The sequence below is a fragment of the Zootoca vivipara genome, chromosome 6 (genome assembly GCF_965207765.1).
Source record: "Zootoca vivipara chromosome 6, rZooViv2.hap1.1, whole genome shotgun sequence".
Classification (NCBI taxonomy): Eukaryota; Metazoa; Chordata; class Lepidosauria; order Squamata; family Lacertidae; genus Zootoca; species Zootoca vivipara.
Window position 1 is genome coordinate 1,508,059 of NC_142589.1, and position 27,937 is coordinate 1,535,995.

General features: G+C 49.1%; 1 protein-coding gene and 2 long non-coding RNA genes across 4 annotated transcripts; 2 read left to right on the forward strand and 1 right to left on the reverse strand.

The window, feature by feature from the left end:
• The first annotated feature begins 71 nt into the window (after positions 1-71).
• On the forward strand, positions 72-20,230 carry LOC132592357 (uncharacterized). Its single transcript, XR_009557832.2, has 2 exons — positions 72-745; positions 15,267-20,230. It is a non-coding gene; the product is annotated as an uncharacterized LOC132592357 (long non-coding RNA).
• Positions 2,715-26,819, reverse strand: GPAT4 (glycerol-3-phosphate acyltransferase 4). Of its 2 annotated transcripts, none has more exons than XM_035118111.3 (13): positions 26,437-26,819; positions 20,346-21,105; positions 13,473-13,542; positions 13,095-13,392; positions 12,738-12,812; positions 9,309-9,398; positions 7,572-7,665; positions 6,723-6,838; positions 6,417-6,472; positions 5,902-5,987; positions 4,510-4,638; positions 4,329-4,408; positions 2,715-3,331 (listed from the first exon to the last, which is right to left on the reverse strand). In XM_035118111.3, the coding sequence occupies exons 2-13, from the start codon at positions 20,508-20,510 to the stop codon at positions 3,223-3,225; spliced, it is 1,368 nt and encodes a 455-aa protein (XP_034974002.1). In that variant the 5' UTR covers positions 20,511-21,105; positions 26,437-26,819; the 3' UTR covers positions 2,715-3,222. The 2 variants fall into 2 exon arrangements, with proteins under 2 accessions (XP_034974002.1, XP_088527523.1); XM_088671397.1 differs by having other exon boundaries at positions 20,346-21,097; positions 26,433-26,707.
• Positions 26,453-27,933, forward strand: LOC148685216 (uncharacterized). The gene is made up of 2 exons (XR_015950402.1): positions 26,453-27,239; positions 27,828-27,933. It is a non-coding gene; the product is annotated as an uncharacterized LOC148685216 (long non-coding RNA).
• Positions 27,934-27,937: the final 4 nt, after the last annotated feature.

The window sequence follows — 27,937 nt, forward strand, 5'->3', positions numbered from 1 at the left end:
GCTGGCAGGAGCAAAATGCTATGATTCAGGCCCAGATTGTGAGGTTTTGCAAAGAATAGCCCTGGCAGAAGCACCTACAACTGCTGGCTCATGCGAGCCCAGGTGCTCTCCTCCTTCCAAAGGGTGCGAGAGGCAATGAGAGAAGCTGGCCTTATCATTGACATCCAAAAACCTCTCACCTTGGCCTCTTGAGTCAAACCATAAAAGGCAGAGTACACTTTGCTTCCCCAAGCCATGGGGCGTGCACATTCATGGGCTGAGAGCAGCAGAGGCACCAAGACAGAAGACACACACCCCTTAAGTGCTTCTTGCAGGAGCAAGATCCTCCTTATCAAATGTGGGCAAAGTTCAGGGTTGAGCAAACACAAGGAGGACTGGGCTTTTCCCCAGGGAGGATCACAGCAGCGTTCTTCTCCCCTGCTCAGGAAATGGTGAGCACTTGGTGGGGAGCAAGGAGACACATCTCCTGCCCCACAAGACTCAAGAGATCCTGACGGGACCCAGAGCCGTTGCAGCTGCTGGAGGAACAAGAGCAGGCTCTCAACTCAAGGAAGAAGCCAAGACACAGGTGGGGGCCCTGCAAAAATGGGGCACAAGTGAGGACAGGTCCTTTCTAGAAGAGGTAAAGGAGAATTCACTCTACCTGCCTTGGTAACTTTTTTGCATGCTCCGACGGAATCCCTGAATGGGAGCAAAGGAGGATGGTTGGACCAAAGCCACACCAAACAACTCCCCAAAGAATAAGGTAAGTCTTTTCCCTGATCCGAACATATAGTTGGGCCCTGCAGTTGCCTGCTGTTCAGGCTCAGTAGAGGCACATAGAATTATAGAACTGTAGTTGGAAAAGACCCCCCAAGGGTCATCTAGTCCCACCCCCTGCAGTGCAGGAATCTTACCTGAAGCATCCATGACAGATGCCCACCCAACCTCTGCTTAAAACCCTCCAAGGAAGGAAAGTCCACCACCTCCCAAGGAAGACCGTCCCACTGACTCTTTCTTTTTATTAACCTCTTATTTTGGAAATCCCCCCATCAGGTTGGGCATAATGAGGGAGGGCAAGTTAAAGGGGGGGGGTGATAAGTCTGAAGTGGGCCAAAGAGAAGATTGTGGGTTCATCTCCCTGAGCAGGTAGACAACTGCACTTCCCACAAATATTTACAGCAAGACCTTAAAACGCCAACAGTAAAGCTGGGCCAACAACTGACCCCCCAATCCACCTGGCTGCAATTACAGAATGGAGCAGCCAGAGCAGAAGCCTGAGACTATTTTTTTGAAAGCCAAGTTTCTCCCCAAAACAGAAAGCAGGGGGAGAGGAAGGTCGGCTCCCATCTCTTTGGGTGTGGGCCCCTTGTATCTCTGCCCACCCCCCTCGCTGCTTCCTTGGCTTACTCTTTTTACTGATTGGTGGCAAAATATTCCAGATGAACTGACAGTGCCAATACCCCACTCTAAACCCTAAATACACAGAACTCTGTGTCCTGGCATGCTTTGTACTGGTGACTGGATACCAGGCCAATGTAGGATTGGTCTTGGGTGCTGCTGAACTTCTGCCAGTGAGCCAAGGAGCCACCCAACAGCACAGCTCACTTTGAGGGAGGAGAAAGCGTACGACACCATCAACTCAGCCCGCTCCTGGAAACGGAGGGCCTTTCCACACATTATGCCATGGCAAGCCTCAAACGTGAGCTCCCAAACCCAGAACTCCTTGTTCAGTTCGTCCACTTTCAGGCCCACAGGCCAAATGCCATTGGTGGATGCCCATAACAAAACCAGTCCACAAGTTCCCCGACTAGAGCTGCTCCTGGCTGTTCTGCTGTGAGCTGCAGGAGTAAGCAATGTCTTTGGAGTGGGCAGGCCACTCTTTGCCCAGAGAGGTTCTGAGCACCAAAGCTTATTCAGGAAGTGGGACAGATTGGATCATTCTGGTCTCTTGCCAGCTTCAGAGGGTTTTGCTGCTTCCATTCTATTTGAGAAGGTAGGTGGGTTAGGAATGCAAATGCAAACAAGGATCTGGCTTGGGAAAGGGCCCAAAAGCTCCCACTTGAAGAAGCTGAAACACGCCCCCAGCCCCAGCTTGGCTTCTGAGTGCATTGCTCCCTCATGAGCCATTCTGAGTCACCAGGGGCAGGAGGGCAGGTGGAGAGCAGCCCAGCCCAGCCCACTGTGAGCAGCAAGCCCTGCTTTCACAATATCAGTCCTAGGAGACAAAGCTGGAGGCAAGGAGATGGACTCTGACTTGGTCACATGGCAGAGAAGACTGCTTCTGACTCAGGGCCCTTGACTTCAGGGTCTTATGCTTCTGTCTGCATTAGCAGATGTTAGAAACCAACTTTCTTCAGAGGCCAGAATTAGCAGGGGTTGCTGTGGGTGAAACTCAAGCCACAGTTCTATGTGGCCTCTCCCTGGAATGGGCAAAGCAGAATTCCCAACCCAGGGTCACACCTTTTCATTCTATAGTGGTGATATTTTCTGTGTCCCAAACTGACCATCTCACCGCCCTCTGACAGAGTGCAGCCACTTCTGCACCCAGCCAATGGGTCCAACTAGGACACAAACACACAAAAGATGCCAAAGAGGAAGGGTAAAGGCCTTGTACCTTCCTTAACCTGGCACTTCTTTTAAGGAGGCCCCTTCCCAGTGTTGAGAGCCAAAGTGCTGCACCATCTTTGCAGTTCCATTTGAAAAACAGCAGGGGGATTAATCAGCACAAAGCCTACATCTCTATATATTTTAATTTAAAAATGCAAAGGGACCCTATGCAGTCTCAGTCAGTTCTCTTTTTTTGGGGGGGGGGGAAGAGAGAGAAAGAGAGAAAAGACAGACTACAAAGAGGTCTGAGCCTTTCCCTGGGGCTGCAAAGGGCAGAGGAAGCTGCTGGGGCCCCCGACCACAGGCAGCAGGGGCTCCACAAGTCCAGCTGCCCTTGTAAGCACAGCAGCTTCCAGTGCAGGCACACATGCGTACGCACACACGCAGGCATTCTCCAGCAGATGCAAAAGGTGGGGCAGCCCACCCAGCCACTCCCACTGTGGGAAAAGTTCTCCACTGTGGCTGTCTAAGCAGCGAGCCAAGCCGTTGCAGCTGAAATAAGGCCTCTTGCTGATGAGCCTCTGGGCAGCACCACCTTGGCCTGGGGCGGCGGCTCAGCCAAGCATGTGCTCCAGAAGGCTGGGAGGAGGCGGAGGCTGTCAGTCCTGCAGCAGCCCCTGCGCTCCACAAAGCTCAGGAGCGGCTTCGGTCCTCATGGTTGCCCACAACCATTTTGCTGTAGAGCTTCTGCTGCTCTTCCTTGAAGGTGTCCTTCACCTTTTCCCTCTTCAGGCCTCCATCCCTAGAAAAAGAGAGAGGGAGAGGGCAGATGGAAAAGAAAAGAAAATTACTCCCCTGTTGGCTAAAAGCACCAGCGTGCAAGAGGGAACGTACAGCCCTGGCAAGCAGGGAACAAGCAGGCAGGGAAAAACTGCACTTGCAAATTTTATTCACAGCCACTGTGTGCAGATTTATCATGTGGCAGTGCTAAGGAGGGAGCCTCAGGCGCATGCGCTTTCTCCATCACAGCCAGTACCTTCAAGGCTGCTTGGCCCAGCCTGACTCCCATAATCCATCCATTGTGGGAAAAGCTCAGCAGGGGCTGGCTGCACTGCAGGCTACAGGCTTGTTGGAGGTGCAAGCCGCAGCTGAGGCCAGTGTCCATGGTTCTCCCCACCCCACTGGTCTTTAAACAGAGAACATCCTACGCAGGCTGCAGTCTTTACCCTCCCTATTCTTTTCCAGCTTAAAATCAACCTCCCCACATCTTTTAAAGGGGAAGGAGGCTTCTTCTACTGACATACAACTGATTTTGAGCTCTTAAAAATGTCGTAGGAAGAATCATGGAATTCTGCATAATCAAAGACTTGGAAGGGACCCAGAGGGTCATCTATTCCAAACCCCTGCAATGCATGTAGACTGAGCCCAAGGAAGACATAGATTTAGCCAGGATAGAGTCCCATCCACATCTCAACATGGCTGTGATACAGAAGCTGCCTTATACGAATGCGGATCACTGACTGATCTAACCCAGGAATGTCTACCCTGACAGAGGCTCTCCAGGGTTTTTAGAAAGGGACACCTCCCGTCCTGCCCAGACATGCCTTTGGGGACCTTCTGCAGGTAAGATGCTCTGCCACCACCGGGCTACTGTCACAGCCCTTCCCTGAGTGGGCAGAGCTCAGAGGCAGCGCTGTTGCTTTCCAAGCAAAATGTGTCCAGAGCACTGGGCCAGGTGGACCAATGGCGTGACTCCCACCTTCGCCCCATCCTCCCGATCCACCAGCATCAGGACTCACCACAGGAGATCCACTAGACCCCCTTGCCTAGCAATGGCAGACTTCACCCGATTGGCAAATTGCACAGCATCTTCATCAGGCTAAAAAAGAACAGAGGTTGGTTGGAATTGGCAGAAAGGAGCCTGGTGGGGGTGGCTGCCATTTCTCTGACAACAGCCCTACTCCAAATTCAGGTACCCACCTCTCTGGTCATTGGGGGCAGGTACCAGACACTGCAAACTATAGCCCAGCTGGTCATCATCCTGAGCAGATAAGTCACCATGCCGTATTTGCTGCTGTTAAAAAAGGCGTCTCCAAATTGGGGATCATACTGAAGGACAAATGGAGGGAAGGGAAAAGATAGAGAACTCAACACCTCCTGAAAGCAAAAGAGGTTTATGCCACATTCAACACACGGCAAGAAATGTGCCTGTAGGAACTGCCTTTCAAGAAGGGATTTCCTTATTGGAAGGGAACTCAAGAGGCATCCAGTCCAACACTGCAACTACAGAATCCCTGACAGATGTCCACCGGACCTCTGTCTAAAAACTCCAATAAAGGATAGTTCAACACCTTCTGAGGAAGTCTGTTCCACTGTTGAACAGCTCTTAGTGTCAGAAAGTTAGTCAGAATCTCTTCTTGTAATTTGAATCCACTGGTTTGGGTCCTACCCTTCGGAGCAGGAGAAAACAAGCATGTTCCCTCTTCCATGTGACAACTGCTTGAGATATTTGAAGATAGCTATCATGTCTCCTTTCAGTCTTATTCAGACTAAACATACCCAACTCCTCCAACCCTTCTTCCTCATCAGGCTAGTTTCCAAACCCTTGATTGCCCTCCTCTGCACACCTTCCAGCTTGTCAACATCCTAACAGCAGTGCCCAGCTCTTCCTTCAAGGAGCTCAGATCAGTTTACATGAGATTATCCTGTTCCATCCTCACAACAACCCCATGAGATCAGTAAATTAGGCTGAGAGAGCAACGTGCCCAGTTTTCACTGTGGGGAAGACCAAGTGTGGGGAACCTGCAAATGTTGCTGAAGAGCTAGAACTTCCTTCATTCCTGGCCACTGGCCATGCTTGCCGGGACTGATGAGAGCTGTAGTTCAAGAACATCTGGAGGGCCAAAGGTCCCCACCCCAGGTGCAGCTGAAATTCCTCTGCCTGTGTGCCATCATGCAGTGGCCTGCCTTATCCAACTCTCTACATGCTCATTCAAGTTTTGAATGTGCCCCAAACAAATGGATCTGAAAATTAGTCCAAATGGGCATAGTGTAGTGGGGAATTCTCCTATGAAAGTCCCGCTGAATAAATGGGAATCATTCCAAGGTAGCTTATCTGCAGAACTCCCCAGTGGAACGTGTCCAATGTAGAGCTCAATAGTAAATACTTTCAATGGCATAACAGGCTGAGAGGTTGTGAAATGTTGCAGAGCCTGTGTTGCATAGTACAAGATTCTGGAACCTCTTGCCATAAATTCCCAGGATTTCTCAACTCTCCAGGATTCCTGGCTCCACACAGTGGCATTATCCTCCAGTCCCCAAGGCCTACCTAGCAAGCTTCAGGGTGCTTTGCTCAATGGCAACAGCTCTCACCTTGATAGCAACAGGATAAACAGTGGCATCGATCTCAAAACTCCCTTTCTTGAACATCATCACAGAAGTGTTGTTGATACAAGTGCCTGTGAAAAGAAATGGCCGTTTCTGTAGGAACAGGGATCACCAATGGTGAGACAGAAGACTTACCCATGGGGGGCGGGTGGGGAAGCCTGTGTATTTGTGAGAATGAGGCATAAATCAATGGGCTAGCTTTCAATGAAGTCTGAGTGGCACATCCAATTTCAAACAGAACGTATTTTCAGTGCTGAACCACGCCAAGCCAAGAAGTTGTGGGCCACAGAGATGCAGGGATAGAGCGGCCTTCAGTCTCTACCCACCAAAGTGGCTGCTTTCTGTTAGGTACTTGGAATTCAGGACTGTGAGTCCCTCCAGCCTTTACTTGGCTCTACAGTTTATATGTTTAATGGGATGCTTTCATCCGTCCTGTGACTGGGGCACCATGACTATAGAGAGCCCTGGGCCTTAACCCACCTTCCTTAATTCTTGCTTACCTTCAGGGAAAATAAGGATGGGCAATTTATTTTTATCATGAGCATGTTCAGACAGCCTGCAGGTAGAAAGGAGAGAGAGAGAGTGTTTGTGTGTATCACTGAGAGGTACATTTCTGGCTGAACCAGAAGAAGATTCCAGCAGCCCCAGCAACCACCAAGCATGCACCTCAACGTCAAATCAGCCAGGTAGCCAGGTCTGCCACCAGTCAAGGCTGCAACTCCCCAGACCATATGCAGCACAACCCACAAGCCTTACCTGCTGACACTTTGCTGGGCATATGGAGCAGGGACAGATTGTGCACCCACCTTTTAGCCACCAGGTGGCGATCCTTCACCTCAGAGCGTTCAAACCAGACATGGGGACAAGCCTTGACCATGGCCCTCTGGATTACCCCCATGAGCCCCCCATGGACCTGGCCCACCTGAGGAACAGAAAAGAGGTCATAGGTCAGTCAGGGTGTGGGGGGAGACTTTGGTTCAGCAGCCTCCCATTAAGACAGCCATGCCCAAACATCAAGCAGCTCTACTTGCAGAGGAAGATACCTTTGTCTGTAGAAAACTCTCCATCCCACAGGAATGCCAAGCATTAAGGAAGGTGAGAAGGTGGGACCTGACTGTTACCCACCCATCATGGAAAGTGGGAGACACCTGTTCTCCCTTTGTCCAAAAGCACAGGGTCTTCAGGTAGGGCTGCAGAGGAACACAGGCCTCTCTTGTGCAAATAGCTGCAGCAGACCACCCAAGCACCTGGCATTCTCCTGAGACCACCAAGGGCACCAAAGGATTCTCCCATCTGCCTGCAGAGCAGCTCCCAAGGTTCAGGGGAAAGGCAGGAGCAGCGAGGAGAGTTCCAACGGCCTCCACATTCCTATCTTATGACTGTTCCTTTGGGTGGTGGGCACATCATAGCAGCATGAACAGAACCTGCTTCCTCCCCATGGCTCTTGGGAGGGGCACATGGACAGATTGGTTAAAAGACATCCCAGTGCCACCAATGCTGCCTGACAGAATTGGGCAATGGCCCTGATTTTTCAAAAATGAATCCAGCATTTTCAATAAATGTTATGTTCAAGAACCTTCTGGTGCTACACAGTGATCCTCCTCACACACACACACACATGCACATGCCCAGCCAGTGGGGTTCTCCATCCTCACCATAGCATAGTAACCATCACTGGCCAGAATGATGACATCAATCGGGGATGTGTGGTTAGCCACACAGATTCCTCCATTGCGGGGTCTGTTTTCCCTGAAGTTGGGAAAGAAAAAGAGATTAGCCAAAGTAAGAAGAAAAGAGAAAAAAGCTAAAGCACAAGCTCAGCCTGTCCTGGGAAAGCATTCAGCAGGGGGCCTCCTTCCATGTGTCCTTCTTCCCCTAATTTCCATCCTTAAGGAACAACCAACCTCAATGCCCTGCCACACAGATAATGGCACAGTTCACACACAGGAGATACAATCAGGTGTTTGTGTGTTCTGAACTTAAAAAACAAACAATCCTGAAGTTCTGCATCAAAGAAACCTCAGATCTATGACCCATATAAATTATATTAATTTGAGTCCCATGTTTGCACAATGTATTTTGACATTGGGGACAGTGGCAGGTGACACCGATTATCCGGCTCAAATCTGGGTTTAACCCTGACTTTCAGAAGTAAATAGGCCTTGGTTGCCCCTGTATCAGGGGAGTGCAGCTCTGTTACTATGACTCAATCTCTCAGAACTTCCTGACAGTAAGAGCTATCCAACAGTGGAATTTGCTGCCAAGGAGTGTGGTAGAGTCTCCTTCTTTGGAGGTCTTTAAGCAGAGGTTTGACAGCCATATGTCAAGAATGCTTTGATGGTGTTTCCTGCTTGGCAGGGGGTTGGACTGGATGGCCCTTGTGGTCTCTTCCAACTCTAGGATTCCATGACCACTGAGCATGGTATTCCCCTGAGACCGACTCTGCACAATGGGCATGGGAGGCAGGCTGCTACAGGAGTTCTATTCCTCTCTGATATTCCTCCCCATGAGAGGAGCACTTTAAGAGTGTTCATTCCCTGGCACCCCTTCTAGGGGATTCCACAGAGCACTATTTTGTAGCCAATGCCATTTAACCTCTATGTGTTTTGGAGCACAGTGTCATTAGCACACTGAGGACATGCAACCCCATTTCTCCGTAACATCAGAATCAGGAGAAGCTGTGCAAGCTCTAGGCAAGCGTCTTTAAAAGCAGAGGAGGAGCCTGGGAAGTGTTGGGGCAGCATCTTTGCTTATGCCCTGTATTCTAGAATACAGCTTATGAACGGTTGAACAATGTATCCAGTACTTAGAGCGGATACTGAGGCCATGTGCTGATTTAATCAATAAGGCTGGGATTTCCTGAGCCAAGTTTCCATCTTTCATCTGAGGGCAGGAACCAGGACACAGAGATTCATCAGGCACCCTTGCTTTTGACTTTCACATTTCTCTTGAAGACTTTTTTATGTCAACAGGCCTACGCAGTTGCTTAAAATGTCCCTTGAGTAGCCAATAATTTTAATAATGCTGTGTTTCTCCGAAAATAAGACACCGTCTTATATTTGTTTTTCCTCAAAAAAACCCCACTATGTCTTATTTTCAGGGGATGGTCTTATATAGCTTTGTTTTGCTTCCGCATGTTTCAGTGTTGCTTACTGATGTTTTGCTGATGCTTTATTTAAGAAGACATAAGGAGGGGCTGTAAAGGCCCTGATCGCACCCTCTGACTATTGGGATTCTTGCTCAACCACCTTCCTGGCTTCTCACTCTTTTTGCAGCCATAAGATCTAAAAACTTGTTCTCTCCTCTTTCCCTTTTTAAAAATGAAAGCCACAGAAACAGCCAACACACAGGCGCCAGTGTGTACTACAACCTCCCTGCCACCCCCTCCATACCGGTGGTGGTAGGTGATGATAGCTGTGAGAGCTCGCACACAGATCCGGTAGCACATCAGGTGAACATGCCTGCTCAGGAACTCTTTGCACCTAAAGGGCAAACACCTGATTAAATCAAAAGTGGTTGTTGTGGCTATTTATTTATTTATTTATACATACTCCTCCCTTTTCCCTAATAAGGTACTCAGAGTAGCTTGCAGATAAAATAGGAACAGCTAGAAAACAGAAAACAACTATAAACTGTAATAGAATGCTTAATATTAAATATTAAAACTATGTGCACATGTTTCTTTTAAAAACCTATTAAAAACACACTACCACAACAGCTATAGCTTTGAGGTCTCTGGGGAAGTAACCATCTACCGTGTTTCCCCCTTTTTAAGACGTAGTCATAATATAAGCCATGGCAGGATTTGAAAGCTTTTGTAAAATTTAAGCCATACCCTGAAAATAAGCCATGCCGCCGCCTGCCAGCGCTGGGCATGGGAGAGAGCAGGAGACTGATCAGCCACTGCGGCATCGCGCTGCCAGAGACTCGCAGCCACTGAGGAGCTCGCGGCACTGGGGCTTGAGGGCGGCTCTCGCCTTGCCGCCCTTTCTCCCGCTCCCGGGGGAGACGCGGCTTCCATCCCCCGTTGCCAAGGAAATGGCCCAGGGGAGAGACGCCAGAGCGGAGGTGCCGCCCGGCTGTTGCCACCGCCGAAAACGGCAATGCTTAGGGCCGCCTCCTCCTCGCGCGAGATGAAGTAAGGCCCCTCGAGCGGTCCAGGGCTCGCTTCCGAATGCGCAGGGATAGGGCTGCGCCATTAAACTGCTTGCAAACTCCTTGGAAAAAAGAAACGTGTCCTGCAGAGCCCAGATCAAGGAGGTGGCCTGCGGGGTTGTCGCCGCTCAGCACCGCGCAGAGCGCCGGATTAAGGAGCCGGTCTGCAGAGTCGGCGCCCAGCAGCGCGGCGCTGGATTGGGGAGGCGGTGCTTCGTGCGGAGCTGCTGGGCACCGACCCTGCAGACCGGCTCCTCGATCCGGTGCTCTGGGCGGTGCTTCTGGGCGCCGACCCGGCAGGCCACCGGATCGAGGAGCCGGTCTGCAGGGTCGGCGCCCAGCAGCTCCGCACGAAGCACCGCCTCCCCAATCCAGCGCCGCGCTGCTGGGCACCGACTCTGCAGACCAGCTCCTTAATCCGGCGCTCTGCGCGGTGCTGAGCGGCGACAACCCCGCAGGCCACCTCCTTGATCTGGGCTCTGCAGGACACGTTTCTTTTTTCCAAGGAGTTTGCAAGCAGTTTAATGGCGCAGCCCTATCCCTGCGCATTCGGAAGCGAGCCCTGGACCGCTCGAGGGGCCTTACTTCATCTCGCGCGAGGAGGAGGCGGCCCTAAGCATTGCCGTTTTCGGCGGTGGCAACAGCCGGGCGGCCCCTCCGCTCTGGCGTCTCTCCCCTGGGCCATTTCCTTGGCAACGGGGGATGGAAGCCGTGTCTCCCCCTGGAGCGGGAGAAAGGGCGGCAAGGCGAGAGCCGCCCTCAAGCCCCAGTGCCGCGAGCTCCTCAGTGGCTGCGAGTCTCTGGCAGCGCGATGCCGCAGTGGCTGATCAGTCTCCTGCTCTCTCCGATGCCCAGTGCCAGCGCAGCTGGGCGCCAACCCGGCAGGCCGCCTCCAGCAGCAGCAACGTGGCAGAAGGAGAAGGAGGCTTGCTGCACGTCCTGAGCCCTGAGTCCGTGGGACCCAGCAGCAGCAACGTGTACAGTATTTTTTTTTTTTAAAAAAAGACACCCCCCGAAAATAAGCCATAGGCTTGTTTTCTTGGGTAAAATAAATATAAGACGGTGTCTTAAAATGTGGGAAACACGGTATGTCTAGATGCCCCTGCTTTCATGGGCGTAGGAAGGGGGGCAGGAGGGGGCAATTGCCCCCCCCTAGAAGCAAAGGCTGAGGGGCACAGCAGTGTGGCAGCCCCAGGCTCCCGCTCCCGGCGCAAAGTTCCAGAGTCGCGCAGGGAACGCGAGCCTGTGGCTGCGTCCTCCGCGCCTCCCAGGTCTTCGGAGGAGGCGGCCCCAGGCTCCCACTCCCAACGCGAGCCTGGGGCCGCCTCCTCCGAAGACCTGGAAGGCGCGGAGGAGGCAGCCACAGGCCCGCATTCCCTGCGCGACTCTGGAGCTTCGTGCCGGGAGCGGGAGCCTGGGGCCGCCTCCTCGGAAGACCTGGGAGGCGCAGGCCACGTGGCCCCGCCCACATTTCCGCTGTGGCCCCTCCCCTCCCGCCCCTTGCCCCCCCTAATTTTGATCCTGGCTACGCCCCTGCCTGCTTTCCTCAAAATACCGGTAGCATTACAAACCTAGAGAAAAGAGTAATAATAATAAATCTTTAATACGGTCAAAGACCAGCAAGAAAGAAAAGAGTAAAACACACATCTCCAAATGGCCACATACCAGGCAACCTTTAGCGCCTCCCTCTGGAAGCAGTTGGCTTTCAAAATCACCACCCAGATAGCACTACACAAGTAATCCAAGCGGGAGATAACCAGAGCATGCACCACTCTGGCGAGGCAGTCCGCAGGCAGGTAGGGACTCAGCCTGCCTACCAGATGAAGCTGATAGACAGCTGCCCTGGACACAGAATTGACCTGCGCCTCCATGGACAGCTGTGAGTCCAAAATGACTCCCAGGCTGCGCACCTGGTCTTTCAGGGGCACAGTTATCCTGTTTAGGACCAGGGAGTCCTCCACACCTGCCCGCCTCCTGTCCCCCACAAACAGTACTTCTGTCTTGTCAGGATTCAATCTCAATCTGTTAGCCGCCATCCATCCTCCAACTGCCTCCAGGCACTCACACAGGACCTTCACCGCCTTCACTGGTTCTGATTTGAAAGAGAGGTAGAGCTGGGTATCATCCGCATACTAATGAACACCCAGCCCAACCCCCCCGATGATCTCTCCCAGCGGCCGCATGTAGATGTTAAAAAGCAGGGAATCCCCCTTTGGACTGGTGCGACTCAAGGGGGTTGGGGTGAAAGGCAGAAAGGGCAGCCTTCTGGATATACTGATAAGCTCTGAGCTTTTAGTTAGAATGGCCTCATCTTAACAGAGTTCTATTTCTCCTTTGCTCTGCCTTTTTAAAAAGATTCTTGCTTGGTTATTCAAGTTTTCTCGAGATGCTGAGGGCAATTCCCCCTTCCCACCACCCAAATGGAGAAGAATACCAAAGAAATAGGTCTTGTCCACTTTTGTTCCACGTTTAATTGCCTGAGGGCAAAATGCTGATATGAAGGTTGGTTCAACAGACCAGAGAGACAAGAGCAGAAACAGGGAGTCCACATTTAAATCCATTAGTTTTCCTCTGATATTAAATCCCTTAATCCTGAATCCTGGTACCCAAAGCCAGTTAAGAGTATTTCAGCACCTGTTGCCAGGGGTCCACTATTGAGAACTCACCTTCCATTGGGCAAATAACCCACCATGGTTGTGCCAGTCACCAAGAGGCTAATGCCAGTGAAAGCCAGAGCTACCCTGCAGAGGGATGGGGGGAGAGAGATGAGAACCCTGAGGAGGCAGGACCACCAGCCAATAACATAGTTCCACCATGGGGCAGGGACAACATGAACATTCTGCAGCAAGTGGGGAGGTTCTTCCAGATGCTGCTCGGCTACACTCCCATCGTCCTTAAGGAGCAGGTGGGCACTGGAGTCCAACAATGGCTGAAGGGCCACAGGTTCCCCATCCCTGGTGGGGCCATCACCCAGCTCAGTCCTCCCCAGGAGAGGCCCCAGGCAGTGTCAGGCCCGGCCCTACCTGAGTGGCAGGAGGAAGCAGTAGCGGATCAGGACACCCAGGCCCCAGAGGACTGTCAGGCGCAGGCTGATGTAGTGGAAATTGTAGTTGGTCCTGCTCAGCAAGTTCCAAGACTGCAGCTCTTCGGCCGAGAAGCGCTTGGTCACCTCATCATCCATGATGGTCTCAATGCCCTTGCGGCAGAAGTAGAAGATGTCAGAGAGTTCAAACTCGGGGGCGTCCAGGGCCTTGCTGCTCCCACTCCGCCGGATCTCTTTGATCTCCTCCTCCAAGGAAGTGGGCTCCTTTGCAATGATCCCTGCAGCAGATACACAGTGAGGGGAACGAAACCCGGCACACACACCCTCCTCCCCCAGAGACGGCAGCAAGGCCTCTTACCATTCACATAGGGCTTATAAAGTGGGTGTTTCTTCTCTTTGGCCCCACGCTCAATCCTCAGGGTTGCCCACTGCAAGACAAGAGAGTGGAAAAAAGGAGAACCCTACGAATCACACGCAACTGACCTGGAACTCACTCCTGTGAAATGTGGCAATCCTCAGCAGTTTAAGCTGGTAAGATTGCGGGCAGCTGAGATAGGACCCCGGAAAGCCACTATGAATCAGGGGGGGCAACACCAGGCTAGCTGGACCAGTGGCCCATTTCTGCAGAAGGTCGCTAGATGTCTCCTCACTCCCTCAGATTTGGAAAGGCAGCGACTTAGAGGAGAATGGACAGGACACAAGGCTGCTTTGCCTAGTGGGGTTTGTTGAGCTCCCTGCTCTGACAAGGGCAGACCTGGCCCCTCATAATAAACAAAAGCCTGTCTCACAGGCAAAAAGGATGCTTTCACTGGTTGCTGGCTTAATCTGGTTGTGGATGCCTTTCTCTGGCTGCAGTGCCTGGTTTGTATTGACTGTTTTATTGATGACAATTGAAATGCTATTGTTGCTTACTGATGCTTGTAATCTTTCTTTCTTTTTGTCCTCTCAGAAAAATACAGCCCATGAAATGCTTTAAATAAATAAATAAATAAATAAATCCCAATCAAATTCTGGGAAGGATGGGACTGGAAAAACAATCTGTGGACCTGGGTCATAACAATAGCGGCCCATGGAGACTTCCAGCCCACTAAGCGAGAGACCTGAAAAATAGGAAAGGGCTGCTCCAGAGTCAAAGCTTTTCCAAAGCACTGTATTGGCCCGAATATACGCTGCACCCAAATATAAGCCGCAGCTTTAAAATTGGAGGGGGGAAAAGAAAAAATACCTGAATATAAGTCACTCCCTTCCTCGCTGCATACCGTAAGGTCGCAAATATAAGCCACACTTTAACTTTTCATGGTTAGAATTTGGGGGGAAAGTGCAACTTATATTCAGGCCAATAGGGTATTTGTGGAAATAAAACAGCAAATCCTTGGAAGTTCAGGAAAAGGAAAACCATACATGCACACATATCCTTCCTCTAGCTGACTTCCAAGTTACATGAGGAACAGCAAGAAGCCAGCTTAACCCAGTCAGGGCCAGAGCTCTGCTTGTTGCCTAATGCCATTGCCAGCTTTTGCCTACTTGACCTCTGGAACTGACATGAAGCAGACTGCTGGTTGCGGCAGAAGATGCCCTTCAATGTGGCTCATGCAGGGACCCACATCCTCTTTGGCAGATTGATGCAAAATGGGAAGTGCCACCCTGCCCTGCCACTGCTCCTGCCCACTCACCACCCCCTGCCCATACCTGCCACTGCAGTCACATGCGCTGCCGGGCACTGCCAATTTCAAACAAGATTGGGCTGGTTTTTGGTGAGATCTTGTTCAAAATGGCTATTGACGTTGTTGGTGGAGGCAGTGGGGCCCCCTTGGGAGTGCCGCCTGGAGGGCTTCTGCCACCTGAGGCAGTGGCCTCACCCTGCCAAATTGCTAGGCCAGTTCTGGGTTCACGCAACCTAGCCAGGCAAAGTTCTCCCTGCCCTGCCACCTCCAGTGCTCCTAATTTTCTGCCCCAACCAGGCACACAACCCTGGGCAGCTTTTCAAGTGATTGCCTGAAGCCAGCCTCATTTCCCCCTTATGCCCAGGTCAGCCTCTCCCCTCCAAAGCACCATATACCCACACAACTGGACTCCTGGTTGCCTTCTGTTCCTCCTCCTCCTGCATTAGTACACAGCTAAGGACTAAAATGCTTATTTAACTTATATGCAGAATTCATCATGTGAAAGGCAGGACTAGATGAATCCCAAGCTGGAATTAAGATTGCCGGAAGAAATATCAACAACCTCAGATATGCAGATGACACAACCTTGATGGCAGAAAGTGAGGAGGAATTAAAGAACCTTTTAATGAGGGTGAAAGAAGAGAGCGCAAAATATGGTCTGAAGCTCAACATCAAAAAAACTAAGATCATGGCCACTGGTCCCATCACCTCCTGGCATATAGAAGGGGAAGAAATGGAGGCAGTGAGAGATTTTACTTTCTTGGGCTCCTTGATCACTGCAGATGGTGACTGCAGTCACGAAATTAAAAGACGCCTGCTTCTTGGGAGAAAAGCAATGACAAACCTAGACAACATCTTAAAAAGCAGAGACATCACCTTGCTGACAAAGGTCCGTACAGTATAGTTAAAGCTATGGTTTTCCCAGTAGTGATGTATGGAAGTGAGAGCTGGACCATAAAGAAGGCTGATTGCCGAAGAATTGATGCTTTTGAATTATGGTGCTGGAGGAGACTCTTGAGAGTCCCATGGACTGCAAGAAGATCAAACCTATCCATTCTTAAGGAAATCAGCCCTGAGTGCTCCCTGGAAGGACAGATCGTGAAGCTGAGGCTCCAATACTTTGGCCACCTCATGAGAAGAGAAGAATCCTTGGAAAAGACCCTGATGTTGGGAAAGATGGAGGGCACTAGGAGAAGGGGACGACAGAGGACAAGATGGTTGGACAGTGTTCTCGAAGCTACGAACATGAGTTTGACCAAACTGCGGGAGGCAGTGGAAGACAGGAGTGCCCGGCGTGCTATGGTCCATGGGGCCACGAAGAGTCGGACACGACTAAACGACTAAACAACAACAACAACAACAAGGACTAAAATATTTAGGGCACTAAACTTGCACCACACACCCAAACTCCTCCCTTTTCTCCACCAAAGTCCAATGTAGGAAGCACACAGCCATCTCCCACTGCAGCATTTCTCGATATGGTTCTGAAATGAGGATTCTAAAACTGGTTAAGACACGCTTCTCAGAGTTCAGAAGAGTCTGCCCAAAGCTGCAATAGTGATCCACATGCACTGAGCCGGTGTAAGGCAACAATTAAGCAGGGTTGAGCAATTCAAAACAGGGTATGCAATTGGACATGCCACTCTCTTTGAACACCTCACCTCTAAACGTATGTTTAAAAAGACATTTACAGGTGAAACTTGAAAAATTAGAATATCGTCTAAAAGTTCATTTATTTCAGTAATTCAACTTAAAAGGTGAAACCAATATAGGACATGCAAAGCGAGATATGTCAAGCCTTTATTTGTTGTAATTGTGACGATTATGGCATACAGCTGAAGAAACCCCCCAAATTCACAATCTCAGAATATTAGAATTTTAATTGAATCAATAAAACAAGGATTGCAAATAGAACAATATTGGACCTCTGAAAAGTAGAATTATGCATATGTACTCAGTACTTGGTTTGGGCCCCTTTTGCATGGCATGCCCCTCAGTGCGGAATGGCATGGATGCCATCAGCCTGTGGCACTGCTGAGATGTTATGGAAAACCAGGATGCTTCCATAGCGGCCTTCAGCTCTTCTGCATAGCTCGGTCTCATGTCTCCCATCTTTCTCTTGGCAATGCCCCATAGATCAAGCACAGGAATCCCATGGGCACTGAACCAGGTTTTGGTACTTTTGGCAGTGTGGGCAGGTGCCAAGTCCTGCTGGAAAATGAAGTCAGCATCCCCATAAAGCTTGTCTGCGGAAGGAAGCATGAAGTGCTCCAAAATCTCCTGGTAGACGCCTGCGTTGACCCTGGACTTAATGAAGCACAGTGGACCAACACCAGCAGATGACACGGCTCCCCAAATCAACACAGACTGTGGGAACTTCACACTGGACTTCAAGCATCTGGCATTGTGTGCCTCTCCATTCCTCCTCCAGACTCTGGGTCCTTGGTTTCCAAATGAGATGCAGAGGTTGCTCTCATCAGAAAAGAGAACTTGGCACCACTGAGCAACAGACCAGTTCTTTTTTCCCTTTAGCCCAGGTAAGACGCTTCTGATGTTTTTTTCTTGTTCAGGAGTGGCTTGACAAGAGGAATACGACATTTGAAGCCCATCTCCAGGATCCGTCTGTGTGTGGTAGCTCTTGATGCACTAACTCCAGCCTCAGTCCACTCCTTGTGAAAGTCCCTTGAATGGTCTTTTCCTGACAATCCTCTGCAGGCTGCGGTCATCCCTGCTACTTGTGCACCTTTTTCTTCCACACTTTCCCCTTCCACATAACTTTCCATTAATGTGCTTTGATACAGCACTTTGGGAACATCCAACTACTTCTTCTTCTTCTTTTGTAATCCATTTTTATTCATTTTTCATATAATAAAACATATATCTACATTTTCCATAGTCCAAAATACATATACAACATTTTTATATAATAATTTCTCATTACTATTATTTCTTGCTGAATATTATCTTCCTGTATCGTAAGCTCTTAATGTATCTCTATATTTACTAAATAAAATCAAAAAGAAAAAAGAAAAAGAGAAAAAAAGAGAAGGAAAAAAAGGACTTATTGTCAATTCCTTGTGCAGTATTCTTCTGACCACGAGTGTACATAAATCAATATTCTTTTCATATTACTTGTCTGTTACACTCAAACACCATTTTACATCCTTTATTCCCCCCCCACCTTTTCTTTATCATTCAAAAGCTGGCATAGTTGTCAGTATGTTACAATATTTTTGAACGTACTTCTTATATCCTCCCCATTTTTCATTAAATTGTTGTTTTGATTTTCCTCAAAGGCTATTTGTCAATTGGGCCATCTCTGTGTATTCCTGTAATTTATTTGCCAATCCATGATTTTTGGAACCTCCTGTTCTTTCCACTCTTTTGCCACATGTGGAACATATCACCATTATTCCCTCCACATCTCCAGCTTACATTCGCCACCTGTTCATACATTTTCGATAGTCTAGAGGGAGTTAAATACCATCAGGGTACCATTTAAGCATGTTCTCTCTAATATTATAATTTGCTGTAAATTTCAACATCACTTTCCACAGATTTTCCCAGTCTAGCATCATGATAGACTGTCCAGTGTCTTGAGCCCATCTTATCATACCGTAGAGGCCTTTACTTCTTCATACATTACCTCATAGTCTAAAAGAAGTCTATACATACTCGATATAATTTTAGTTTTCTTATTTAACAACTCTTTCTCCAGTTTTGATGTCTCATTATTAAATCCAATTTGTTTGTCTTGTTTATACTTTTCAAACAATTGGTGGTAACCGAACCATCCAGAAACATGTTGTTTTACATCTTCGTATTTTTTAAGTTTCAATTGACCATTTTCTTCTATTAATAAATCTTTATATGTTACCCATTTCCTTGTCATATTTTTCTTTTTGACTGCAACTGCCTCTAATGGTGATACCCATTTCGGAGTTTTTGGCTCTAGATGGGAACATCCAACTTCTTTTGCAATTACCTTTTGAGGCTTTCCCTCCTTATGGAGGGTCTCAATGATGGCTTTCTGCACAACTGTCAGGTCAGCAGCCTTTCCCATGACTGTGATTCCTACTGAAGGAGCCTGAGAGACCATTTAAAGGCTCAGGAACCTTTTGCAGGTGTTATGGATTGAGTAAAAGGTAAAGGGACCCCTGACCATTAGGTCCAGTCGTGACTGACTCTGGGGTTGCACGCTCATCTTGCTTTATTGGCCGAGGGAGCTGGCGTACAGCTTCCAGGTCATGACTAAACCGCTTCTGGCGAACCAGAGCAGCACATGGAAACGCCGTTTACCTTCCCGCTGTAGCGGTTCCTATTTATCTACTTGCATTTCAACGTGCTTTCGAACTGCTAGGTTGGCAGGAGCTGGGACCAAGCAACGGGAGCTCACCCCGTCACAGGGATTCGAACCGCCGACCTTCTGATCAGCAAGCCCTAGGCTCAGTGGTTTAACATTCTGAGATTGTGAATTTGGTATTTTCTTCAGCTGTACGACATAATCATCACAATGACAACAAATAAAGGCTTGACATACGGTATCTCGCTTTGCATCCTATATTGGTTTCACCTTTTAAGTTGAATTACTGAAATAAATGAACTTTTCGGCGATATTCTAATTTTTCGAGTTTCACCTGTAAGAGCATCTGTTGTGTGCGCCGGTTACCAACTCGGGTGAAATTGAGCTCAAATGGTGTTGATGTGGTCTACTGCAGAACACTTTGATTTGAAATCACTTTAGAAATAGTAAATGTATTGCTGAAACCAGCTGACAGAAGGGCTGGAGAGAGACAAGAAGAGGAGAGAGGAGGGTGCGCTGGACCCCCAAGCATGTTTCCTAGATGGAGTTAAGGGTATGCCTGTGCCAGCCCAGAGCTTAAGAGCCTGGCAGAATTAATGATTAGAAAGAGAACTGGACCACACAGGCCCATGGTATGCATTTAGGTTCCAGGAGATGTGGACCTCAGGGAAACAAAAAAATTGATGCAGAGCAGAGGCACTTTCATCAACTGCTCTTCTCTCAATTGCTAAACTCAACATGATATGTGATTTGCTTACGCAAGCACAGTTGTTCACACAGCTGCCCATCACAAGCAGACGGGGGGGGGGAGGGTCCTGCCTCCCAAACCAATCACAGCCCATATAGAAAGTGATCTGGACGGTGTACCCACTCCTCCTCAGGGAGAACCTTTTGTGAAAGGTGGTCCACAAAGCCCACTCTTAAAACTCTAGCAAAACTGACAGGAGTGCTAACGGGCTGTTTGACCCTACCCTCCGATCTGGAAACTCTCCCCCCTTGCTGATGCATGAGGAAACTTTGTAGTGACTTATTTAGTAGCACTTTGCACCTGCTCAGTGTCATCTTCGTTGACTCCGACGTCATACGTTCCAGGGCTAAGTCTTGGCACTGACAACAGCTATAAAGCCTTGCTTGAATGTCGATTGCAAAGCCTGCTGCTGTCAAAAAGCTCTGAGTCACCCTGACTGCTGACACATCCCATCCAGTGGAGGGTATTAATTCTTGCTGCCTTCCACTCACAGCAACATCAGGAATCTTGACTCACCTGGAATATCTGCAGCAGGGTTCTCATGTAAAGGCGGCGGATGCCAAAGGAAACCCCAAAAATGGCTGGCACAATGATGAAAACCAAGAGCAGAGTGAAGAGTACGGTCAGGGAAATGCCCAGCAGGTTAACCACCAAGCTATCAAAGGGCAGTAGTAGAAACATGGCGAGCGGCAGGCAAGGCAAGCGCCCTGTGGGATCCCGAGGCAGGCAGAGAAGAGAGAGGGTGCCTGGGCAGTCAGCCAGTTCTCATGTCAACCAGTGGCAACTTTGTGTGTGCGGAAGGTCCCTGGCATTTCACAGGTGCCATTTCAAAGTTCACACCCTTACTCCAACAGTTGTGGGGTGGTGGGGAACCCCCATGATCCAGTCTGGAAACAGGCAACAGAGCAAAGAGAAACGGCAAAGGCTTAAGAGGACGAAGGTCACACGAGGAGTGCCACAACAAAGTGCACCAAGGGCAAGGAGAGGTGTGCCCGGGAGCAGTTCCCAGGAAGCTGCAAGGATGAAGCCCCTCTGAGCTGTCAAGGGCATGAAACGTCTCTTTGCCAGGCTGAGGTGAGCTCCTTTTCTTGCCCAGCATTAGGAGGAAAGCCTGGTGGGCTACAGAGCTAGAGCTCTCGCCACTGAGACGCAAGGGCCAGCTCTGAATCTCTCATGGAGTCTGTAGCAAGTGTCATTTCAAGGGCGTCTGGGTTCAAGTCACAACTGGCAGGTGCTTCCTCTTCTTTGGAAGATGCTCATTCACAGGTCTCAAACACTAGAGGAGGAAAGAGAAAGGGTCAGGCACACCATGCCACTGAAATATCGGAACAGGAGAGGGGAACGTAAGATAAAGAGAACAGAGTCAGCAGTTACAGGACAGCAGAGAAGAGGAACCTCAAGAGCCTCTCGCTAAATGACAGCAAGGAGAAAACTTGGGAAAGATCAACTCATCCTGCCAGTCATATCTGTGTATTGTGGACAAAGGTCCACTAAAGTTACTAGTCCACAAACATTGCTCCCAGCTTGTCTACTTAATGATTATCTGTGCTAATCATTTGTGGTCATGAAAGGAAATGAAGAAGACCTAACTTTTGGACAACTTCCCTGCCTAGTTGGCTACAGGTGATTCTGACTTTTTTTTTGGGGGGGGGGTGACCAAGCAAGAAGCAATTTACAAGCCAAGTACATTAACATGCAACTATTTTGAAACCTAAAATGAAACCTATGAAGAGGGACAGAATGTGTTCTGAAATGGAACATGTTCTACTGCTTTATTTTCCTGTGTGTGTGTGTGTGTGTGTGTGTGTGTGTGTGTGTGTGAAGATTTCCTTTTTCTAAAAATGAACTAGTTATAGGTAGGTAGCTGTGTTGGTCTGACGTAGTCGAAACAAAAAATAAAAAAAATTCCTTCCAGTACCCTGTTTCCCCTATTTTAAGACGTAGTCATAAAATAAGCCATAGCAGGATTTTTAAGCATTCAAGGAATATAAGGCATACCCCGAAAATAAGACACAGTGATAGGTGCAGCAGCAATGCTGGCAAGACACCCCCTGAAAATAAGCCATAGTGTGTTTTTTGAGGAAAAATAAATATAAGACAGTGTCTTATTTTCAGAGAAACACGGTAGCACCTTAGAGACCAACTAAGTTTGTCATTGGTATGAGCTTTCATGTGCATGCACACTTCTTCAGATACACTGAAACAGAAGTCACCAGATCCTTATGTATAGTCAGAGGGTGGGTAGGGGTATTACTCAGAAGGGTGGTGGGAATGGGTGATTGGCTAATAGGAGTGGTAAACCTGTTGATGACTGTTAACGACTGCAATTGGTCTTACAGGAAAAAGCATGGGGTGAGATGGCTAAAGATACCGAACTGTTTCACGAAATGAAACTGTTGAACTGTTTCACAAAATAGGTACCTATATACTCGAGTATAAGCCTACTTTTTCAGCTACTTTTTCAGCAAGGGGTGAGATGGCTAAAGATACTGAACTGTTTCACAAAATAGGTACTGTTTCACAAAAATGTGCTGAAAAAGCCGCCCTAGGCTTATATTCGAATGAGGCAGGTAGCGGGGGAGAAAGGCACAGGACCAGGGGTTCGGAGAAGTGCTGCCCTGCGACTCTCCGAACCCCCGTCCTATGCCTGCTCTGTGCAAGGCGGCTGACAGCTGGGAAAGGCATAGGATGGTATTTATTTTAATTTTTTTATTTTTGAAATTTACCAGTAGCTGCTGCATTTCCCACCCTCGGCTTATACTCGAGTCAATAAGTTTTCCCAGTTTTTTTAAAGGTAAAATTAGGTGCCTCGGCTTATATGCAGGTCGGCTTAATGAATGGAGACAATGTTTATTTAAAAAAGACTCCTGTAGCACACAGGATGCATCTGACAAAATGGGCGTGAGTTCATGAAAGCTTATCCCATAATACAAGGCGCCACAAGATCCTGTTTATGCTGCAAAAAACTAACACCGCTACATTCCTGGAAATATTTATTTATTAGAATTGTATGTACATTGACACACACACACACACATGTTCTAAATACAGGAGTCCAAAGTGTCTTAAATTGTAAAACATATCTATAAAAGCAATACTGTAAAACAATACTATATCATTAACACCATTTGTAACACTAGAGAGGTCAACCATCACCCTTTCCCAAAGAGCCAGGTTTTAACCAGCTGGAAAAATGGATATAGCATGGTGGAGCCCCGTGGGCTTCCTTGGAAACGGCTTTCCAAAGTATTGGTAAAGGTAAAGGGACCCCTGACCATTAGGTCCAGTCATGACCGACTCTGGGGTTGCGGCGCTCATCTCGCGTTATTGGCCAAGGGAGCCGGCATACGGCTTCCAGGTCATGTGGCCAGCATGACTAAGCCGCTTCTGGCGAACCAGAGCACGCATGGAAACACCATTTAACTTCCCGCTGTAGCGGTACCTATTTATCTACTTGCACTTTGACATGCTTTTGAACTGCTAGGTTGGCAGGAGCTGGGACCGAGCAACCCCGTTGTAGGGATTCGAACCGCCGACTTTCTGATCAGCAAGCCCTAGGCTCTGTGGTTTAACCCACAGCACCACCTGCGTCCCTTAAAGCATTGGTACCATAACGCAAAAGGATCTGCTTCCCAAACTCACCCACCCACCACCCTTCAGTGGTGGCAGATGAGCAGGACCTCAGGAGCTGATCATCATCACGGCACATGAGCCAATGTCCCTTAAGGTCCTCAGTCATTTAAGTGAAGTCCTAGCACTTTGAACTGGGCCAACAATGTCACAAATTGATAATTTTCAAAGGTTTTTCAGGTTACTGTCCTTCGGGTTAGGATGCAGTTAGGAAGGCACAACCTGCCCCTTGGTATCAGGCAGCCGCCTTCACTGTCTTCCTTTTGGAGCCTGCTGAAGACATTCGTATTTAGACAAACCTTCCAGGTGTCTAGAAAGCTTGTATGAGTTTTAATTTGTTTAGTCTATTTTACTGTGGCTTTAGCTTTCTGTTTGTCTTAAATTATGGTGTAATTTTTTAAGGGAGTTGGCACCTATGACTATCACAACATTCTCTTCTAAAAAGTCCACCTTCAAGATCGCCTCACTTGAATTCCTTATAATTTTGGAGTTGGAGGTTAAGAGTTCCTTTCACAGAGAGACCCCTTTATGATGAGATGCAGATATGCTTTGTGGAAACTGCTTGAGTCCATATTCTGGGCTAAACTTGAGTGGGATTCACACAGAACCTGATGAACAGCACAGTCCTATGCAGAAGTCCCACAAAGCTCAGTGGATTTATTTCCATGTAGAGTTTAGGACTGCAGCCTTAAAAGCCTTAAATAATTTCCTTCACCTCTAGCATTCCTTGGAATCCAGTTTTGGACATCTGCACCTGCCATTTCCCATGTTGCTTTCTGTGGGCAATTAATGTTCAGCTACTGCAATGACCTAAACTTTAACCAAAGGAAGTCCTTGTTTATTCTTCTGGTAAAAGCAAAGTCAGATCCTCCTTGTTTCTCCAAGGTACACGAATACTTTGGACTGCCCCTAAACCCACTAGGCTTCTGGTTAGCCACTAACCTAGTATGAAGTCACATTAAGTCAAGTAAAGCGGTACCTCGGGTTACAGATGCTTCAGGTTACAGACTCCGCTAACCCAGAAATAGTACCTCGGGTTAAGAACTTCAGCTTCAGGATGAGAACAGAAATTGTGCCGCAGCGTAAAAGCCAACTTTCGTTAATGTGAACAAACCACAAACAGTAACCAAGACTTGTTCTTGGCTGACCTCTCATGGTTTGCTTAGGGGACAACAAACATCAGAGACATTATGGCAAGGCAGACTATGGCCTGTTCCCCAGCAGCCCAGCAGCAGGGGAGGAGCAGAGCAAGAACGTTTCAGCAGAGGCACAAGCACATGGTTCACTCACATTAACTCAGTTTACTCTTAGCTATGGCTTCAAATGATATATGAACTGGGTCAGTATGTGAAGCAGGATGCTGGATGGGCCTTTGGGTCTGATCCAGCAAGGCCCATCTTATGTTCCTGTTTAGAAGAGTCAACTGACTGGTTTGGGACCAAGGGTCAATTTAAGCAAGAGGCTTCTAGACTATCTAATTTAACAAAGACCTTTCCAGCCTAACTGGTTTGCTAATGGACATTCATATATCTGCCATGGAACTTGCATGTACTGCAGGATTTTCTGGGAAATGTCTGGGGTGCCCGACTTCGTGCAGGTGGCTGCCTGAGCCTTGCCAAGAGGCCATGTGAGCTGCCAGGGGGCCTATTCATCCACTGCAGCTGCCCAAAGCAGCAGATTGGAAGGAATGGAAAGCTATATTCCAAGGAAGCTTTTTGCTGGTGATAGGACTTCCCTGTGTTTTGATCATGGACTGCTTCTGGACTTTGTCTCACATTGTATCTGTGTTTTGTCACGGGACTGTGACCAGACCTTCCATTTTGCATTGCTGCTGTAAGTGGATGTGGGGCTGCTAGGTTTGGTTTCATCTGAAGCAGGAGAGTAACCAAATGTTGCATTATGGTTCCTGAGACTGAGGAGATTTTTTCTCTGCTTGGATACCACTGAATACTATTTTGACTAAAAATGACAGACTGAACACTTCAAAACTGCACTGATTTTAACCCAATTTGGCAGGATTACATAATATAGTTTACTTGACAGCCTGAGAAGGAAAATACATAATTTCCTTTCATTAAGAAACCAAAAAAAAGTAATTATCCATTTATAATGGGGAAACTCAGCCAGGTGGGCGGGTATAAATAATAAATAAATTATTATTATTATTATTATTATTATTATTATTATTATCTGTGTTTTAAGTGTGCTGTAATTCACCTTGCAAGTGACTTTCAACCCTGAAAAGAGGGCTAGAAACCCATTAATTTTAATCTTATTTTCCCTTTAACAAACTGGCACCACCCCCATACATGCACATTGTACATGCATATTGTATTTCATACACAGGGTGACTGACATCAGTCATCATGCAAGTCAAGAGTGTTGAGCATCAATTCTGGGAGGGCATGGAGGGGAAGAGGGAAGAGGCAAGCTGGTGGGCAGTAATAATGCAGTAATTATGATCAATAGCAAGAGTAATGATTAATAATGTGATCAATGTCATAGGCAGTGGTTTGATTTGATTCGATTCCCTGTTAATAACCACAACAGACCATAGCTATGTTGGCTCATAAGGGGGAAACCCTCCAGCAGCCACAGCTGGGCAGCACCTTTGGCCCAAAGGTTCACCCCCAAGGGTGCCAAGGCTCCCACTTCTCCAGGAAGACAGGAGCAGGACATGGGATGCTGCTGCTGCTGCTGCTGCTGCTTTTAATTGCTCCCCGGCTCCCGCCCCCTTCGCGGCTTCCTGCAAGGCGTCGAGGGGCGACGTGCTGCTATGGAGGCCCCCAGCCCCAGGCAGAGGCTGCCCCCCTGCGGGGTGAGAGCGGCTGCAGCGGACAGGCGCGATTCCCCCGAGGCGGTGGACGGTTTTTGCCCGTCATGGGAAGCCGCCCGGAAACCCACACATGGAGGAAGTGAATAAATGACACCACGAACAGATCCGGACGTTCAGGAGGCCCCCCTCCCACTGACCTACCTCGCAGGGTTGTTCTGAGAAACACGCGCTCCCGCCTTCAGCAGAGGAAGAGCAACGTACACGTGTCAACGTCACGCAAGCCTGGCGCCGTCACGTGTGAATGGCGCCGTCCGCGCGCTCGCCCAGCCGCCCCGTCCCAGGCCAGGCCCGAGGGAGGCGGCAGGTGAGGGAGCCAGGGGGGGGGGTCCTCCAGGGGAGGGGGCGTGGTCTTGGCGGAATGGGCGGGGCACTCGCCTGCCTTCGCTCGCTCGCGCTCTGCCCCTCCCCCAACTGGTCCGGCTGAGGTGAAAGAGGCGCCGCCGCCGCCGGAGCCAGGAATCGCGAGCTGGTGCGCCTGCGCGTACAAACCGCCGTCGCTAATACGTCACAGCGTCACCAGCCGGGTGACTCGCAGGCGCCGGTCGCTCCGCCCACCAGGGACGCCCTCGAGCTCCGCCTTTTCGCGAGGCGGCCAATCGGCGGCAGCTTTTCCAGAAGTGCCGCGAGCGTCCAATGAGAACGGCGCTCGGGTTGAGGGAGAACTCACGGAGAAGGGGCGTCATTTTGTGCGCCCGTAGCGCGTCGAATAGTTTTCCTAACCCAATTCCTCCTTCGGAGGACATGTCGCTCTCCCGCCGCGACGCAAAAAAGGTGGGCGGGGCGGAGACACGTAGCGCGAGGTTTACGCAGGCGTCGCAGCACGTGCCTTGGAAGCCCCGCCCCCTCCTCAGTGACCGGCCTCTCGCGCCCAGCTGTGGTTGGACTACAACTCCCACTGTCCCTTGTTAGGGGGGCCAGTGGTCAGGGATGGTGGAAGTCCCCAGGTGAGGGTCATCTAAGCCCAACCCCCCCCCCCGCGATGCAGGCATCTTTTCCCCAACGTGAGGCCTCGAATTCACGACCCGGAGATGAAGAGTCTCATGCTCTCTACCTGCTTGCTAAGTTGTGTTATGAGAATTTTGGGCCCCGAAATTGGGTCCGATCCCGGGCGGAATCCCGACCCCGACAGGAACGTTGTTTTTGCAACCCCCCCTGCCGAAATCTGAAATGACAGAGACCGAGACCAGAGTATAGTTGAGAGCAACGCTGCTAGTTAAGCCCAATCCGTTTATTTAATAAAGGCTGTTGGCAACGGGGTTTTCTTGCTCTCACGACGGGCGATGGCGAAGAACCCCGAAGTAACAATGGGAATTTCAGACATTTATACAGTTTGGTACAATAAAGATAACGGAGAACATAGCATCATTTGGGTGCGGTGAAGGGAGGATGTGTGGGGTGCGTGTCAGGAAGGGAGGGGTAGGCCTTCATGATCTCTTGAGTGGATAAGGTAAAGTCTGTAAAGGGTGTTTCCCGCATGTTTTCTTGCCCTCGGGAATTCTGCTAAAAGGTGATGTATTTTTCTTTATCTGTAGGTCAACACGGAGCTTACGGGAACCGCCTGATGAGATTCGATGGCCAGAACATTTGCTCTACGCCCTACAGCTTTATTTGCTCGATAAAATCTTTCTTTCAAATTCATGTT

Bases quoted from the DNA above. Each gene is read 5' to 3' on its own strand.
- GPAT4 (XM_035118111.3), bottom strand. From the start codon at position 20,510: ATGTTTCTACTACTGCCCTTTGATAGCTTGGTGGTTAACCTGCTGGGC. The intron at 13,393-13,472 runs GTAAGAGGCCTT...TATCTGCTGCAG, and splicing joins TTATAAGCCCTATGTGAATG to GGATCATTGCAAAGGAGCCC. The intron at 5,988-6,416 runs GTAAGCAAGAAT...TTCTTTTCACAG, and splicing joins CATCCTTATTTTCCCTGAAG to GCACTTGTATCAACAACACT.